This window comes from Rosa chinensis, chromosome 1 (assembly GCF_002994745.2).
Source record: "Rosa chinensis cultivar Old Blush chromosome 1, RchiOBHm-V2, whole genome shotgun sequence".
Classification (NCBI taxonomy): domain Eukaryota; kingdom Viridiplantae; phylum Streptophyta; class Magnoliopsida; order Rosales; family Rosaceae; genus Rosa; species Rosa chinensis.
In genome coordinates, this window is record NC_037088.1 from 12,797,454 (window position 1) to 12,814,139 (window position 16,686).

A 16,686-nucleotide genomic window follows, 5' to 3' on the forward strand; every position below is an offset into this window, starting at 1 on the left:
GTAACACCTTGGGGGGCCCACCAGCCATAGTGGGGGCCAACCGAGACATGCATCTCATAATCCGATGTCCAAGCTACGCCACGATAGTCGGAAGAGGCCAATACCTCGTTGGGAAGCTACCTTCCCGGCCTTGCCAACATGCCTCCACAATATGACTTTCTAGACTAGAATAGTGATTTCTACATCCCACATCTAAGAAAATGTAAAGGAGATGACTTCCTTCACCTATAAAAGGAATGCCTCCTCCCACAACTCAGATCATCCCATTACACACTTTGTAATCCCTTTGGGCTGCAAGGCCCAACCACACATCGTATAATATTCAAGTGAACCACTATACATCTCATGTCACACTCTCTCTCTCTCACTCTCTTTCTTTTACTTTAATTAGAGTCACTGATTCTAAACATTAACATTGGCGCCGTCTTTGGGAAGCCAACACAAAGGTTTCATCACATACCATGAACTTCGGTAAACATCAAGTTAGGAGTGGCCAACGCCCATCAGGGTCGATCACTGCTTGGTCAACGCCCGTCAACGCAGTTCAACGGCCATAGGGTCAGTCAAGGTTGGTCAACGCTAGTTACAGATGGTCAACACTACCAAATAAAAAAATAGTGGCGATTCTCTCTGGACACCCAGAAAAATTTTCAATGCACCCGGGGGTTCAGCATTCATTCTCCTCGCTCCCTGAGGTCGCGTTCAAATATGGCTTGCCGCTCGAACCAGTTGCCAACAGCCAAAACCGCCAACCTTCGCTGGCAAAAGTTTCCTCCGCCAAACGCTACCGCTAGCAAAGCCTGCCTCCGCCGACCAAAGCTCCATCAACGAGCTCCGCTTCGCCGAACTTCTCCTCCGCTAGCTGAGCTCCACTCTGCCAAACTTCTTCACCACTGAGCTGAGTTTCTCCTCCGCTGAGTTGAGCTTCTTCACCTCTGAGCTGAGTTTCTCTTCAGCTGGGCATCAGCGCCGAGCTCCTCCTCTGAACAACTCCTCCGCTAGCCACAATAGTCCGCCAAGGCTCTGCCAATCACCGGCCATAGTTCCGCTCCACCAAATCACTAGCTTCACCGCTGACCAAAACCTCCACCACTAGCTGGACAACCTCCGCTCCGCTGGACAAATCTCAGTCTTCAATCATGGTTTCGAACTCCTACGGCGGTCAAAGCTTCCAATTCATAAACACATACGCACATAGCCATCAATGATTACTGGCACTACTAGAAAAACACCATTTAAGGACATTGAAACAGTGTCCTTAAATACATACAAGGACTCTTTAAAAAAGAGTCCTCTATCCGGGAGTCATCATAAGTCCCAAACAAGGACACTGGAAATGTGTCCTCTTATCTCTACGAGGACACAGTTAATGTGTCCTAATAGCTTTGGACATGGTGTCCTTATATCCATAAGAGGACACCTAAATTACATCCTTATATTATCAAATAAGTGTCCTCTTTTCTCTACAAGGACACACAATATGTGTCCTAAAAGCTCTGATAATGGAGTCCTTAAATCTAAGAGAGGACACAAAAACAACACTCTCAAATGTGTCCTCTATTTTATACAAGAACACATAAATTGTGTCGTAAAAAATCTGGAAATAGAGTCCTTAAATCTATAAGAGGACACCAAAAATACACTATCAAATGTGTCCTCTTTTCTATACAAGGACACACATTTTGTGTCCTAAAATATCTGTAAACATTGTCCTTAAATTCATTAGAGGACACAAAAGTACATTCCCATATGTGTCATGTTTTATATACCAAGACACCTAAACTTTGTCCTCAAAATTCTGAAAATAGAGTCATTAAATCCATAAGGAAATACGATCTCATATTATAAAAATTGTGGGCATAACATCGAGTTTACATCAAACAAGTCCATATATATATAGAACACCCATCAATACATGTCTAAGATCCAAAAGAAGTAGCTTGCAGAAACAAGAAGTCCAATACCAGAATGTACTACTACTAGTGATTTGAAGCTAACTACATAATTCAAAGCTAGTCGCAGCTGCTACATATATAACTCAATTCATACCATCCAAAACAAGTAATACCTGCAAAAACAACAAATCCACATCCAGAATTAATGTACTACTACTACTACTACTACTGTGTGTAACACACATAATTCAAAGCTAGCTATTGAACGCTACATATATAACTCAAATTCATACCAGAAATAAGGAATATTATAGATACTTACATGCTGACTATTTTACTTCATCTTCAATATATCCATCAACCTGCTCCGCCCATTCTATTCGAACTACATCAATCTCTTCTTGAGTGTAAGTCTCTTTTCCCTCGAACTGAAATGATGGATCAATAGATATATTTATTACATTATCATATATATATATATATATATATATATATATAGTGGATATTACAATAAAAGATTTATGACCAGATCAAGAAGCAACCTGCTAGTAAGCAATCACAACTAATCAAAACATGCAAAGCAGTACGCAAAACTGATGTACAACTATGTTGAAACAACCATTACACAAAATTGAGATACAACTAATCAAAGCATGCAAGCAATACACAAAACTGAGTTAAAACTGATCAAAACAACTAGTACACAAAACTGATCGAGCTACAACCAGTACACAAAATTAAGCTGAAACTGATCAAAACATGCAACTAGTACACAGAACTAAGCTACAACTAATCAAAACATGCAACTAGTACACAGAACTGAGCTAATTAACCTTATTACTAACCACTGAAATAGTATTACTAACCATATTTAAAATTGAGCTGCTTGGAGTTCCAATAATTTCTTTCATGTACTTCATAACATAATATCCACATTCCACCGATCTAGGTTGTCTAGGACACTGCAGAATAATTGAAGATCAATAATGCGGCCCATGTATTGGTGTACCATCAGATCAAAGGAAATAATAAAAGTAGAAATGTACCTTAACCACCTCCCAATGAACTGGTTTACGAGACTTTCTTCCCTTTTGAGCATTAAACATCTTAATGGAACTACATCATGAACAGCTCAATAACAAAATAGTAAGCCAATGATCTGATGACCACTCCAGCATATCATTTTATTCAATTTTCGAAATGAAAAGTAAAGGACAGAATTATTACAGCTCTATAATGTTCTTCATGCCTGGATTGATGTTAATGTTACTCAATGGGTCGAAGTAATACACCAATGCAGTAAACGGGTTAATAGCAGCCAATAACCAATGATTCCTACATTAAAAAATAAAATAAACTCTCTACTTGATAGTGCATGCATCTCCCAAGAAAATAACTATGAAATGTCGTATAGCAATAAACATACCCTGTATTATAAGGAGCAAGAATTAACTGATCTAATTTGACAGATTCTAATCTCAGTGATAGCGCACATGATCTAGCCTCAAACTTTCCAGCTTCATTAGAGATGCGGCCAGGATCCACAAATGCATACAAGTGATCCTCATTCCTCATTTTCAACAATGACCAGAGGTGTCTACATAAAAGAAAAGGACCTATAAATTTTTCTAAAATCAAACCTAGTGTGAGAATTATTCATTAAACATGTAAAAGTCTCTAACCTCATGTAGATAGAAATGCAAATAGTGGATATTGGCTGCATCGAACAAAACTGGATGATGTCGTTACCGTTTATGAATGTATTGTGGTCATTGCCAAACACACCTTCTTCCATTGGGACTGACACTGCTATAGATTCATCCATTGTTCTTGCCAAACGCAGTAGAAGATGCACGGACACAGGCATCTTGTATGCTGCTTGTTTGCGTGGTGTTTTACTTGAAGACTTCCAAGTGCTCATTGAGTTCTAAATGTGAATTAAAATACCATGTAAATACCATATTTAACTTCTACAATGGAATTATAATCAACTTACTATATACCTCTTCATGTGACATTAAAACAAGATGTCGAGGCCAAGCGACATGAGTACCGGTAGCTTGCTTTACTGTAAAAATTTCGGCTGACTCATTTGGAATGGGGAGATTAGCATCTTCCTTGATGGGCACATCAATTGAGATACGTATATTTTCTGCTCCTAGGGGCACTCCATGTATCAGCCCATCCAACATTATTACAGTTCCCATTGCAACAATGTTATCTTTGGTGTCCACTGCTAGCTTGCATTTTTTCCCCTTAAATAATTGAATTCAAATCATAAGCTTATAGCGAACAACATACCTAAGATACTTATAATTAATAATACAAGCAGAAGAATGCACAGGTCACAAAGTTACATACCTTTTTTACAACATTTGTTGTCTCAATAGGAATATATGCTTTATCTGTTGATGTTATCACATTGTCATCTTCCAATGCTCCTCTCTGTCTCATCATTAGTCCCCCTTTATACAATTGTTTTGCCTTCCATGAAAATATAAAAAATGTCAAGAAGATACAAATGAGAAAAAGATAAATAAATTATAAGAATTTATGTACCTTCTTGCTCTCTCTACTGCTATCAATTGGAGATGGAGTATCATCCCATTTTCGAACCTTTTTGGCATTAGCTTTTTTCTCTTTTTCTTTCTCAGATGCCACCTTAGATACTTCCTCCTTAGAAGACAAATTTTTCTCCTTGTCGACTGAGCAACTAGCTTTTTCAGATCCATTATTACATCTGAACATGTCTCGAATCATGCCTAGTTTAACTGGATCCAACTTCTCGGGATCCAATAATGAAGCAAACATGTTGATCTGGTTTTGCATCAATTCCAACTGCTGTTCCAACAGTTGTGTCTTGGTTGCAGACTTATATCTAGATGTATTAAAGTACACCTTATGTGTAACAAATTGTCCAGCACCTCTTACACGGCCCGATTGCTCAGGTGTCTCCAAAGCTTGAGTCAAAATGTCGTTCCTACCAACAGCAGACACAATTCCCTCCCTCACATCTTTCGTTAAAGCATCCTACGACAGATTAGAAACACCAATGAATACTCAACTATCTAAAATGATGTAACCAAGTAAACGTAATATTTAAGGTGATTAAGTCTGATAAATCTCAACTCACAATTTTGTCAGCACGTTGTTTGGTTGTCTCACTCAAATAGTTACCCTCTTTATCGACACGCCCTTTCTTCCATAAGATGGCTCTATCAATATCGTCTTCAGTCCCTAACTCCATTTTCTGTTTACATAAACATGTAATTAGATCATATGCACATAAGTGTACATCAACATATTCATACCAAAAATCTACTTACTAGTTCCTCTTCCAAATTAGCATAGCCTTTCCTAGACATTCGATGATCATACTCATTCAAAGCTCGTCTCCTTGAGTGGTCCTCATGAATTTCCTATTAACAGAAACCAAAAGCTTCACATCGAATAGTTTAAATGCCTAACAATGACTCATCAGTACAAAACATTAAGTAATAGAAAGAGGACACTTAAAGCTAATGTTAAACAAAAATGTGGCCTACCAAAAATTCTGGAGTTAATCGAGACTTCACAAAAGCTTCCCACTCAGGTTGAGTAATAAACTCATATTCTTCAGGTTTTTTCTTTAGGAGGCTGCGCCGATCTTTATACTTCAATATATATTTTGTAGTTAAAGTGCTCTTGAATGATTTCCATTTCCTTCCTGCACTACTCAAGACATCTTTCTTGCTTCTTGGATCCACAATGAATGATTTCTAGAAATATGCAAGAAGACAAGTATTGACTCATTATCAAAATTTATTCAAGGTACTAAAATTACAAGGAAAAACTTTTACTAATGCTGCACATACCTGAACCATACTCCATATCATTTCTTTAAGTGAATTCTTCACGGCTGGCCAAGTCTCATATGTGATTGGGATAGTAGTTCGAGCCATTACCCCAATAAAAGTAGCTAGCCTCTTCCCTCCAAGACCAATTGGTTGCCCCTTTTTGTTATATGTCACTTCCATTCGAGCCCCCTTACTCCTACCGTGAATAATATCGGACATGAGAGTTGGACCTCTTCCCTTCTTCTCGTCAGATGGCAAGTCATCTTCAGTGGCATGATTTTCTTCTTCTGAATCCATATCTTAACACCTGAAAAAATCAAAAACAAAAATAGATCAGCAAAACCACATTAATACAAAACAGTTCAGCAAGTCAATATAACACAAAAACACATCAGTACTAAACATCAAGCAAATGAACTAACATGAGGCAAATAAGATCAGAACTAGCATCATGTTAACAGTAACATGAATCCGTTAATTATCTAAAGTAGAAGTTAGTCAATTATGCTCTTCGACCCATGTGCCTTCACAATCAGTTCTCACATAAACTGCATCATTCTCAGTCATTATATCAAATGTATTAACAGATGGCAGTGCATGGGGAAAAGATTGATGATCAAGTGTAGTATCTCCTAGCTCATCTTCATTTAACCAGTCCAATTGAGGTGCTTGTAATACAACTGACCACCTTGAGTCTGCTGGATCTTCAATGTAAAATACTTTTTGCACAAGATCAGCTAAAACAAAAGAATCAGACTTGTGCCCAATCCTACTAAGGTCAACTAAGGTGAATCCAAAATCCTCTACTTTTATCCCTTTCTTACTGTTTGCAACCCAATCACATTTAAACATAACTCGCGTGAAGCTATTGTAGTTAAGCTCCCATATCTCTTCAATCACCCCGTAGAAAGTCATCTCATTATCTATAGGATTCCTATCTTTGGCACTAGAAACTAGCAACGCATCTGCATCTAAGGTCACCCCACTGTTTTGTTGAACATGCTCATTATCCCAAGCCTTTGTGTGATAATCAGTTCCATTTACTGTATATCCAGAAAATTTTTTCACTTCACATCGAGGACCATGTGCCAGCCACCTCAAGGTTTCTGATATCTCATTTTCAGGACTATTAAGCTCAAGCTCTACCTGGACAAATATGAATGTGGTTGATTAGAAAGTAGTTGAAGCATTAATAAGTAAAATAAAAAATATAAACCAGATTTAAACCTTGAACATTATTACAAGATAAACAATAATGCTAGAATGAAGAAGAATCTGCCCTATTCTACATACTCTTTGTTGCAGCCAATTGCTAAATCTTCGATTGTGTTCATCTTTAAGCCACTTTTCTGCCTTAGACTTTTGAGGGTGCTCCAGTTTCAATCTCTCCAAATGCTCACTGCAAATATTGCGGTGCATAACATACAACAAATTAAAACTCATCCATAATGTAGGAAATTATATATACAATCAACAGTAAGTAAAATATACTGTAAGGGACTTCAAAACATACTCTATATATGGCTGAACTTCAGCTGTGTTGTCCAAAACAGAAAGATGTGCTTGATGCCTTAGCTTGGGACAAACAGTCACCACACGTCCACTTCCTAATGGAGCATAATAATCTTTCAGATCTAAATGAGCTTTGGGAGGGAGTCCGACAGCATGTACTCCGGACAAGTAATCTGCACAGAAATCTACTGCTTCCTCAGCAATATAAGCTTCAGCCATACAACCTTCAGGACGATTGCGATTTCTCACAAAGTCTTTTAGGACACTCATGTACCGTTCAAATGGGTACATCCAATGCAAATATACGGGACCACATAACCGCACTTCTCGAATAAGGTGGACTGTGAGATGCACCATTATATCGAAAAAAGAAGGTGGGAAGATCTTCTCAAGTAAACACAAAGTCTCAACAAGACCGGTTTGAATTTCATCTAGCTGTAAAACATCAATGGTCTTGCTGCATAAAGCATTGAAGAACAAGCAAAATCTTGTAATTGCATATCTCACATGCTTAGGTAACACTGCACGAATAGCCACCGGAATAAGATGCTGCATAAGTATATGACAATCGTGAGACTTAAGACCAAAAAGCTTCAACTCGTCCATAGAAACCAGATTTTTAAAATTTGACGAGAAATTTTTTGGTCCCTTAAATCCATACAAAGAACCACAAACTGATTGTTTTTCCTTCTTTGACAATGTATATGGCGCAGCAGGGAGATATGTCTTTTTTTTCCCTTCTTTAGGTGCCAACCCTTTCCGTAAACCTTTTACTACAAGATCCTTCCTTGCTGCAACACTATCTTTACTTTTTCCAGGGATGTTCAACAGCGTTCCAATTAGGCTCTCGCACACGTTTTTCTCAATGTGCATCACATCTAAACAATGTCTAACATGCAATGAACTCCAATACGGTAGATCAAAGAATATTGATTTTTTTTTCCAGCAAGTAGTAAGCTGATCATTGACCACCTTTTTCTTTGTAACATTAACTTCATCGCTGGTCTTTCTTTTTCCAAGTTGAACTTTGACCTTTGGTCTTTTGGAATTCAACAGCTTCTTCCCCCATGATGATTCAATCCCTTTGACTCTTTCAAGAATTTCCTCCCCGCTTAAAGGATGTGGAGCTGTTCCAAACTCTTGTTGACCATTAAATGGGGTCTTTTGTTTCCTGAAAACATGATTTTTCGGCAGATATTTTCTATGGCCAGCAAATGAAATCTTATTACCGAACTTCAGCCATTCAGAATGTGTATTATCACCGCAAATTGGACATGCTTTATATCCCTTGACACTACAACCACACAAATTCCCATATGCAGGGAAGTCATTTATTGTCCATAGCAAAATAGCCTTTAACATAAAGCTCTCTTGTCTATATGCATCATATGCCTTAACACCAACATCCCACAAAGTTTTTAAATCTTCTACTAATGGTGCCAAATAGACATCAATGTCATTACCCGGCTGTTTAGGACCAGATATTAACATTGTTAGCATAATAAATTTTCTTTTCATACACAACCACGGTGGTAGGTTATAGGTGACCATAAGAACCGGCCAACAACTATACCTACTACTAAGAGAACCATGAGGATTTATTCCATCTGCTGAAATTGCCAGTCGAAGGTTTCTATGGTCATCCCCAAAATCTGGCCACATGTGGTCTACAAGCTTCCATGAAGGAGAGTCCGCTGGATGTCGAAGTTTACCATCTTCTTCTCTTTCCGTGGCATGCCATATTAAGTTTTTTGCTATATCCCTATTACGAAACATCCTTCTAAATCTAGGGATTGGGGGAAAATACCACAGAACCTTTGCTGGTACTTGTTTTTTCTTAACTCCACTAGAATTCTTACTAACCTTCCACCTAGACACACCACAAGTAGGACATACGGATGCTTTTGAATACTCTTTCCTATATAGGATGCAGTCATTAGGGCATGCGTGTATCTTCTCATACTCCATTCCCAAGGACCCCAATGTCTTCTTTGCTTCATACAAGGTTGAAGGCATCTCATTCATTTGTGGAAGTAGCTCTTGCAAGAATTTCAATAATTCTGAGAAGCTATTATCAGGCCACCCACCTTGTGCTTTCAAGTTATACAATCTGACTAGAGTTGATAACTTAGTAAACTTCACACAACCAGGATATATAGGTTTCTCAGCATCTTCCAGCAACTTCTCAAAAGCTTCTGGATTGCTAACAAATTCATCCTTCGCAGCTTCAACCATCTCTATAGTGTTTTCCATAAAAATACTTTCATTGTAGCTTTCCCAAGTTCCATCTTTTCTTTCCAGATCTGAATTAAGAATAGGCTCTCCATCCCAATACCATGTAACATAACTCTGATCAATACCATAACAAAACAAATGATTTCTAATCTCCTTGATAGTCTGTGGTTTAACATGTCCACAATCTAAACAAGGACAACGAATAGAACTAGGATCAGCAGCATGATGTAGAGCAAATTCACAAAAACGGTCAACCCCATTCTCGTATGCATCTGATCTTCTATCCATAGACATCCAACTTTTATCCATTTATATCTAATATTAATACTAAATGTCAGAATATTTACATATATGCTGCAAATACCACTAATGGTAAACTAAGGCATGTGAAGACAATAATCCTAATATAAGCGACTAGATCTTTGACACTATTAATAGCATGCATAATCAAATGTCAATTATCTAAAAGCTAGAAGATACAAAAAGAAAGAGCAAAAGCAAGACACACTGATGGCACAATACATTCCATGCTCAAGTAAATATCCATGTATGTATGTGCATCTAAATATATGTATTTATATTATCAGAGATAAAACTTTCTAACCTTTTTCAGTAAAAGCAATCTTTAGAGCTAGCTTTCAACACAACTGACTCAATGACTTAGAACTTTGCAGCCCTCTCCTTCCCTTACAAGACTGAACTTGAACCTCCGATCAACTTCCTAAGCACCACAATAGCTAACAGTGAGAAATACAATCTTACAAACTTCCCATTTTCTATCTGCAATCATTAGCAAGTATTTTTCAGTTGAAAGAGAAAACAAATGAAAGGTAATTGCAGAACCACATTTTGTGGAGTTCACTTGTTTTTTACTTTCTAATACTTGTTATGAAATTAGACTAGAATCAACAGACAAAGAGCCACAAAAGACAATAATAAAGTCAGAACAAAAACATTATTAATTAATTACACACAAGAAAAGCAGAATCAGAACATTTGCCAAAGGTAAGCTAAAGCATAATGTGGGGAACACCAATTGGGAATGCAAGTCGATCAATATACAGATTACAGAACATCCACTAGATGCAGTGACAGCAGCAAGGCAAACAAATCCTAACTACCTATAAGTTGTAACAATTAGCAAGCAATGAAATAGAATAAAACCTTCAAAATAATGAAGACCGTGCACAAGAACTAATTTAGCCTTACTAGAATTCTGTAGTTCCAAAGTTTGTTACAATCTGGATTCTAGAAATGTTTGAAGGTTTGACTTTACTATTGTTTATAGACAAATATGGGAGTTTTACAGTTAGTTGAGGAATGCTTGTATAAGTTGTTAATGGAAATAAGGTCAAAGCAAGACTTCAGTTCTTTTTTTAAGTGCCTTTCTCTTTCCAAAAGTTTTCTGCATCTAATTACTCTAGCTCTCTCCTCTTCCGGAGTTTCTTTGCTAGAAAGAGGGCTCTAGGCTTTTCAGGTAAAGTACCTATGCTGGGCCCTAATTTTTATCCACTCCACAGTAATTTGTTAAAAGAAAATAAAAAATATTTGATTCCCTCACTTGCACTGCACAGAAGGCCAACAAATTGGGTGGAGAGTATGTTAAATGAAATAGCGATATATGTGAATTCATTACCTTAACAGATATAAGAGAACCGGTTTTGCAATCTTCTGTTGGACGTCTTTCCCTGGTTCTGCAGGAAATGGCATAACAATACCCAGTTAAATTCACTAACACAATGTACGCAGTGTGCCAGGAACCAAATGTCCAAACTTACTAACAAAAAAAAAAGGACTCTTTTATTTAACCTTTGTGTTATACAAGGGTCATCACAAGGAAAGTAAATTAAACCACATAATTGACCAAAGCCCACTACATTTTGGGATCACAAATTTGGATAAAAAAAACCACAGACTCTCGATGATAAGGAATGATTTTGAGGCAAAGAGTTATATATGTTTTAACAATCTTCAACCACAACACACACTACAATAGACTACTGAAAAAGATCGACTGCAAATGGTTTAAACACAAACAATCCTACCCATATTACTGGAGGTTGACTGTATAACACTTAAGCTACCCTACAAAGGAATGCATTTTCCTCAGTTAATTTACAGTTCATGTCTTTTTTTCGTTCTGCTGCTTCAAAACTGAACCATTGTGATATCTTAAAAAAGAAATCAATTATAAAATATTTATTTCAAGCACTGTTGCCCAGTTTATAATCATAGTGACATCAAGGACATATATAACCCCCTTGTGCATAAAGGTTCTCTTGCAGATACGCAGAACCAAGGGAGCAAAAATATTAACATAGAATATAGATATTCCTTTAGTAATAGATTATCTTCCTGAAGTTTCAGGGTGCTCCCCTATTAGTGATTATAACACATTGACATTTCAAAAGGACCAAAAAACCAATTTGTATAATAACACCCATATTCTCTCCTGGAATCCCACTAGCACTGAAATTCCAAGCTTCAAGCTACCAAAGTGAATAAACAATCAAACCGAAATTTGCCAAGAAACTGAAGATAACTTAGCATCCAATTAATGCCACTGACCACTAAGCTCTCAACCACTTCAGCTAACCCACAGACTCTCCAATCCGATATAACAAAAAAAAAAAAATTTACTATTTCACCCAATGCCCAATACAGAAATCGCAACAACTGACCCAAAGTCCAAATTTTGTTCAATGGGTGTTCTATTTTTCGAAGACCCAATCCGATACCAACAACAAACAACTGATAAAGATCATGAGTATCAACCACTAAAAAGATAATCAACTAGCAATCAAATAACAACTGATAAACAACTGTCTAAATCCCTGTTCTTTCATTTATGATGCAATCAATCAAAAGTAACTCAAACAGACAACTAGCAAAGCAAACTCTCTCACTCCTAGTTTTCACTTTGCCCAGGTTTTCACATCGCTAGCAAACTCAATCTTAAAGTATTCTGCCTATTATGAGTATCAACCACTACAAACATAAGATTCAAATCACAACCACTACCTGGTCAGAAATTATAATAATCACACAAGTCATACATCGTTGATCATTTTAGTTCTAAATCAAGAAACTGAACATTATCAATTGAATACACAGAAGAAAAGTAGTACATTGACCATAGATACAATCACCAACACCTATTGATACTCTTTTCAACACCTATTACTATTACCACCAACTTAAAGCATTCTTGTATGATTCAAGCTGAAGACTTGGTAAAACCTACATCAATATGAGATATTATATGCAGAAGGTGCAGAAGGTCCATTTTCTTTTAGAACATAATGCCCAGCTAATTATCCACTTTATGATCTATACATGACATGAAGGAGATAATGTCTAAATAAAATTAACTGCAGACCTTGCTAACTTGTCAGGAACTAAGGAACCGCAATAATCTTTCGACGACAAAGCATAAATGTTGTACTAATTGAAATCACAAAATCATGCCTGAAATCACAAATTCAAATGAACATATTGGAACACCCTTTTTCTTCAAGTATGATTCAGCACAACAATCATGATTACAGTTATAATATCAAGAACCTACTAGAGAAAGTAAAAAAGTTCAAGCTTATAAGACAAACAGCAAAAACATCACTTAGCAGTACTACTTACATGATATAGTTTTCAATTGCTCGTAAACAAAATGCACATATATTGAGAACCCACTTAGTGCCTACAAATCTGACACTATTCCTTTGGGACTCTCAAATTCCCAACAACTGGCAAATAGACCGCATTCTCATACTTAATAATACAGAGAGTTGAATTGAACTGAAAACCTTGGACTCATACCTCAAGCCCAAGCAAGGACTTTTTACGCAGAACCCACATACAACGACATAAAATCACCAACACGTACTACTGCTTACAACAGCTGGAAGTCACCGAGTAACAGAACATTCAATCCAACAATAGCAAAACAGAAAGAAAAAAAAATATTGGGATCGATTAACCCCCAAATTCGATGGTGTAACCTCACCTTGTACTGAAATTCTTCCCAGAATCTGTCAACCCAGAGTATCTCTCACACCAAGCAACCTCACTACGAGTTGAACCCACTCAAATAGTAGCCGCCTCCTCCACCGAGTCGAAACAGATCGAATCTGTTTTCAACTCCAGATTCTTTTTTTTTTTCTATTACAACTAAAAACTGGAAATATAGTGAATGAAACATCTTTTCAGTAATTGGGTAGGGTTTCAATTGAAGAGGGAAGTCAAAAATGGGGAAGGAGGGAAGTGAAATTTGGAGAGGGAACAGAAAACGCGAAGACTGTCCGTGGTGCCGCGTTTTTTTTATTTCAATTGGATTTAAGTTTTGGAGCCCAATATATATTAGGACACAACATAAATGATTTAAGGTGTCCTTAAAGACTGTCCACCCACTAAAAAAATTTCAATTTGACGTTGTGTGTCCTTAAAAACCTTCAAGGACACTACATAAATTATGTGTCCTTGTTTGGTGTCCTTAAATGGTATTTTTCTAGTAGTGTGGGTCCTCTTTTGGGAAGGCTCTTGGGATGAATTGGAGTAGGATATCTGCAGAAACAGAATTTACAGCCATGCCATAATTACTATGGACACCCACGGCTGAATAACCTCACAGCCTTTCTGGGCATCCCAGCTATTCAAGGGCTGCTCATCACCACGAGTCTTCACTCCGACCTGCAGCACTTTGATAAAAAGCTAAGTCCCTTTTGTTTTCACAAACAACTGTGCCCATATTTTCAAGTCCGGCGTTAATCAAATATATATATAGGCTTGCTGCGTTCATACTTTCGATCTGTGCTTCACTGAATAGCTGAACACCCTATCGCCTACGCACACGCATGTACTCCATATCCATGATTTGATGACACGCGTACGCTAAGTCGATTATGTGTACATACGTGATGTGTCAAACTGATAACTACATGGTCTACTACACTATAATTTATTGACAACTACATGGTCTACTACACTATAATTTATTGATACGCATGAACAAACATCATGTACTTGCCGCATATATTTATACTTCACATATGCTCCTCATGCCCAATTAGCTGCCCTCATTGTTGTTCCATGCATGTCTAAACCTTTAATTTTTAAGCATGCTAGACTCGCTGAAAACTCCATGTTTCTTGGAGGACATGTGTCTATCGCTTATCTCAATCATTAATTACATGGCTATCATGTTAGGCATCAGTGTCAAGTAAACAGGACACACATGTGGTTTGCTGTGATACATATATGTTTCTTATATGACACGACTAACGCATCTGATAGATAATTGCATGTGCTATGTAAAGTAGTCGATGACAAGTTGCCAGCATGTTTATACTTTATGTATGTCCATAGGGCTATCAAGATGAACATAAGCATCCATGTCTTAGTTCTCTTATTGATGTGAACCCCTTACTAATTATAACGCCATGCATCATGTGGTAATTACTAGTGGATGCATGTTCCAATCTTGCTATGACTCACAGGAACTAGCAAATTTCTGATGTACTTATGCAATCATAAATTCAGGCTAGCATAACACTTGTTTTACCCATCTTGTGAGAAGGTCACGTTCTCACAAAGTCCATAAGTCACAATATCTTCAAACATAATCTTATATGTTTCTTTACCAAGTTCTAATTTAAGGACACATATGGTGGAAGTACATACGCATATATTCTACACTTACTGTAATGGATATATCACTTTGTTCGTTTTATCAAAGTACATATGCAAATTAATAATGTTGATTTTACGAATCTACATATTGATCACCTATTTTGTTTCAAGGAAATCCAATTATTTCTATCGAGCATTCAATCTCAACTACGAGTTGACAGACATTATCGGAGTACTTTATCTGCCACAAAGCAATGGACCGTCATGCTCGGCCAACTCTAACTCGCTCCAAATCGGCATAAGATAAGTAACTATATCTTCTTTCACGCTCCTTCAATTTGAGCTAATGCCATGCCAATACCATGCTTTTACTACTTTAAGCATGCCCACAATATATCATACTTGATATGCATCTACATGTCTACATGATCCTTAAGCATGTATACACCAATGCAAAAATGTTATTAGCATCCACATTACAAGTACATGCTATACACGTATGCCATGCTCCTATTTTAATTGCAAAATTAAATAAACATAGGACACTCTAACAAAATATTATTACTTGCTGTATTAGTTTGTCATTGTTCGTACAAATACAAACTTTACGATTCTATGGTCTACGACAAACCGCCAAGCGGTAAGACAATGCCTCATAATGACAATGACCGCTACGCGGCATTGCAGTCAAGCTTTTCTCCTTCGGGAAAAAGCAAAGGGACCGGTTAACGCAGCCCACAGCAGCCATTGATCCGGCAGTTAACCCCAGACGCTTGGGTATCATAGATTAGGTTCGCTACCTAATGCCCACTGCTTATACGCAGCTCCCCTCATCAAAAAATTTCTGACCATACGGAGGTCTATAGCCAGGAGTTGGGAACTCCTCGAAAAGGGAATAAGCGCTCGCTCCGACCAATTCTAGATGGACAACGCACTTGTACTAATTATGCTCGATATACGGCACAAAGCCACTGTTTCTGGTGGCTTTCTCCGGGTACCTCACACAGAATGCTATACCGTCTGGGGCACCGATCAACTCCTAAATCCTGTATCAAGAACACAACGTTAGAGGGATAAACCGTACCGGATGGTTTATACCTCTCCGATGTCTGAGTGAGAAACTAACAGATGTAGAGATGAAATTGTGTATAAAGGAGTTATTGCCCGTGAAAGGTGGTTGTGCTAATGTCTTTATACTCAAGCATGGGAAGGGAGTCTCCCCTATCCTCGATGTGGGACACAGGTTGTTCTTCTGATGCCATATCAGCCCTCTTGTTGTGTAAATAGATGGGCTGTGCTGGCCTTGCCCCAGGCCCTGGGTGCCCAGGGTGGCATCCCATGTGAGGCCCGCCATGGTGGGTCGTGAACCCGGCCCATGGCGTAGTACTTGGGAGTACCGATGGGGCTCAGAGGCTAGTGCTAAACCTAGTTGAGACTCCCCAGTATGTATAGCCACGCTTCAGTATCAACCCCGCAAGAACACCCTCCTTGACTGGGCACTTCGGGGACTTATACATACGCCCAGCATAACTAGCAACGATTATGTTTACACCTCAGAGCATCACCGCCGAACTTTCACGCTC

At 37.9% G+C, this 16,686-nt stretch overlaps 2 protein-coding genes and 1 long non-coding RNA gene across 3 annotated transcripts; all 3 read right to left on the minus strand.

The window, feature by feature from the left end:
• Positions 1-1,946: 1,946 nt before the first annotated feature.
• LOC121051912 lies at positions 1,947-3,169 on the minus strand. Its single transcript, XR_005807426.1, has 4 exons — positions 2,942-3,169; positions 2,762-2,857; positions 2,218-2,323; positions 1,947-2,068 (listed from the first exon to the last, which is right to left on the minus strand). It is a non-coding gene; the product is annotated as an uncharacterized LOC121051912 (long non-coding RNA).
• A 122-nt stretch (positions 3,170-3,291) lies between these two features.
• Positions 3,292-6,028, minus strand: LOC121052976. The gene is made up of 10 exons (XM_040519218.1): positions 5,750-6,028; positions 5,441-5,653; positions 5,222-5,314; positions 5,029-5,145; positions 4,455-4,925; positions 4,257-4,379; positions 3,899-4,150; positions 3,578-3,822; positions 3,406-3,492; positions 3,292-3,322 (listed from the first exon to the last, which is right to left on the minus strand). The coding sequence occupies exons 1-10, from the start codon at positions 6,026-6,028 to the stop codon at positions 3,292-3,294; spliced, it is 1,911 nt and encodes a 636-aa protein (XP_040375152.1).
• A 201-nt stretch (positions 6,029-6,229) lies between these two features.
• On the minus strand, positions 6,230-9,787 carry LOC112201416. Its single transcript, XM_024342295.1, has 3 exons — positions 7,245-9,787; positions 7,025-7,130; positions 6,230-6,877 (listed from the first exon to the last, which is right to left on the minus strand). The coding sequence occupies exons 1-3, from the start codon at positions 9,785-9,787 to the stop codon at positions 6,230-6,232; spliced, it is 3,297 nt and encodes a 1,098-aa protein (XP_024198063.1).
• Between the last annotated feature and the right edge of the window lie 6,899 nt (positions 9,788-16,686).